The 1,992-nt window shown below is 52.9% G+C and overlaps 1 protein-coding gene across 1 annotated transcript; it reads right to left on the bottom strand.

Moving 5' to 3' along the window:
* Positions 1–1,289: 1,289 nt before the first annotated feature.
* LOC104284818 (olfactory receptor 14C36-like) lies at positions 1,290–1,988 on the bottom strand (the record flags this gene model as incomplete). Its single annotated transcript, XM_009883228.1, has 1 exon — positions 1,290–1,988. A coding segment is annotated over one exon (699 nt), but the record flags the coding sequence as incomplete, so codon positions are not given.
* Between the last annotated feature and the right edge of the window lie 4 nt (positions 1,989–1,992).

The following is a 1,992-nucleotide window of genomic DNA, read 5'->3' as shown; positions in this document are numbered from 1 at the left end:
CAAGGGCTGTCTCCAATGGCACAAAGGGCAGGGCAGGGCTGCACTAGATCCAGCCAAAGAGGCTTTCCAAGAGGATGTCCTGATCCACTCTCCAGCCTTAAGTCCGTTTGCCTGCTGGCTCCTCACAGCCTCTGTGGCATGGCGGGGGCCTCCTTTGCCCATGGGCTCTACAGGTGTATTTTTTCTTCTGGAAGATATAACCTTGAATGGTCACTCATATTATGAGGTGCCGCTCACGGCCCACCCAGACTCACACACTGTCCCTGCAGATCCCCTGAGCTCTCCTGGCAGCTCCCAGTTCCTCTTCAGGATGGCATCTGCCATCAGCCCCAGTGCAGGTGGGACAGCGCTGGGCAGATTAGTGAAAGACCTGTTGCTGTCTGAGTGGACATGTGCAAGCAAGAAGGAAGGTCTTCACGCAGCCCTTGGTCCCTCACAGATCCCCCTGGGACTCTGAGTTGGTCCCCATGAACCCATGCGGAACCCCAGAAGGGCACAAATCCTTTTGAGGGAGCAACTCTTTGGGTGGGTTTCATAGAGCAGTTTGGAAAAGGTGTCATGCCTCTGGACCCTGCTCAGGAGCCATTTTAGTTCTGGTGCTTCCAGCACGGAGGGCAGCTCGTACACCGTGGTTCACATGGTGTGCTCCTGCCCGCAGCCACAGGCATGCCACTGCAGAGACAACGGGACTGTCACAAGTTACACGAGACCTTAGGGGTAACACAAAGGGGAGGGCACAGCAGGACAGTGTGAATGTGAGGGGACACCAACACCTTGGCCATGGCTGCAGGGGAGCAGCAGCCCCGACTCGCAGGCGGCAGAGACAGGGTGCCCAGCGAGGCAACCAGGGGCAGCCCCAAGGGCCCCCAGGGCTGATCCTCCATGGGGCAGATGGGCATTTGCCTCCTGAACCCCTCCTGCATGCTCGGGAAGCTTGCCCAACTTGAGATAAGAGTTGAAGAGGTGGAAGACAAGACAACTCATTTTCTGCTGGATTTTTAATTGAGTTCATCTAAACAGGGAGCCCAAATCCCTAACTCCGGTCATAAGGTCATGAAAAACAAAAGGTAAGAGGCTAAGATAAAAAATATCACCAGTGGAAACAACAACAACAAAAACCCAACAAAAAAAAAAAAAGAAAAACACAAAGAAGGAAATCAAAAGTCCCCCACAAAACAAAAAATGAACACTAATTGTGCAAATGATGAAACCTTAGTCCTGGTTGTCTTGGGATATAGTGGGGGACCCAGTGGGACAATGGATGCCGTATCAATCTGAAGTAGATCCTATTAAAATCTTAGGCACAAGGCATTCTTGATTTCCTTGCTCCTCATGCTGTAGATGAGGGGGTTCACTGCTGGAGGCAGCACTGAGTACAGCACAGACACCTCCAGATCGAGAGATGGGGAGGAGATGTAGGGGGGCTTGAAGTAGGCAAACATGCCAGTGCTGAGGAACATAGAGACCACAGCCAGGTGAGGGAGGCACGTGGAAAAGGCTTTGTGCCGTCCCTGCTCTGATGGGATCCTCAGCACGGCCCTGAAGATCTGCACATAGGACAACACAAGAAAACAAAAACACCCAAAACCTAAAAAAGAACCGAATATAAGAAGCCCAACTTCCCTGAGGTAGTCTGAGCGTGAGCAGGAGAGCTTGAGGATGTGGGGGACTTCACAGAAGAACTGGTTTATGGCATTTCCCTGGCAGAGGGGGACTGAAAATGTATTGGCTGTGTGCAACCCAGCACTGAGAACCCCACTGCCCCAGGCAGCTGCTGCCATGTGGACACAAGCTCTGCTGCCCAGGAGGGTCCCGTAGTGCAGGGGGTGGCAGATGGCAACGTAGCGGTCATAGGCCATGACCGTGAGAAGGGAAAACTCTGCTCCAAGCAGAAAGAAAAGCATAAAAACCTGTGCCACACATCCTGTGAAAGTGATGGCCCTGGTGTCCCAGACGGAATTGGCCATGGCTTTGGGCACAGTGGTGGAGATG

The sequence above is a fragment of the Charadrius vociferus genome, unplaced genomic scaffold (genome assembly GCF_000708025.1).
Source record: "Charadrius vociferus isolate BGI_N301 unplaced genomic scaffold, ASM70802v2 scaffold2150, whole genome shotgun sequence".
NCBI classification, from domain to species: domain Eukaryota; kingdom Metazoa; phylum Chordata; class Aves; order Charadriiformes; family Charadriidae; genus Charadrius; species Charadrius vociferus.
The sequence above is the reverse complement of the archived record's forward strand: the minus strand, read 5'-3'. Positions and strand labels throughout refer to the sequence as shown.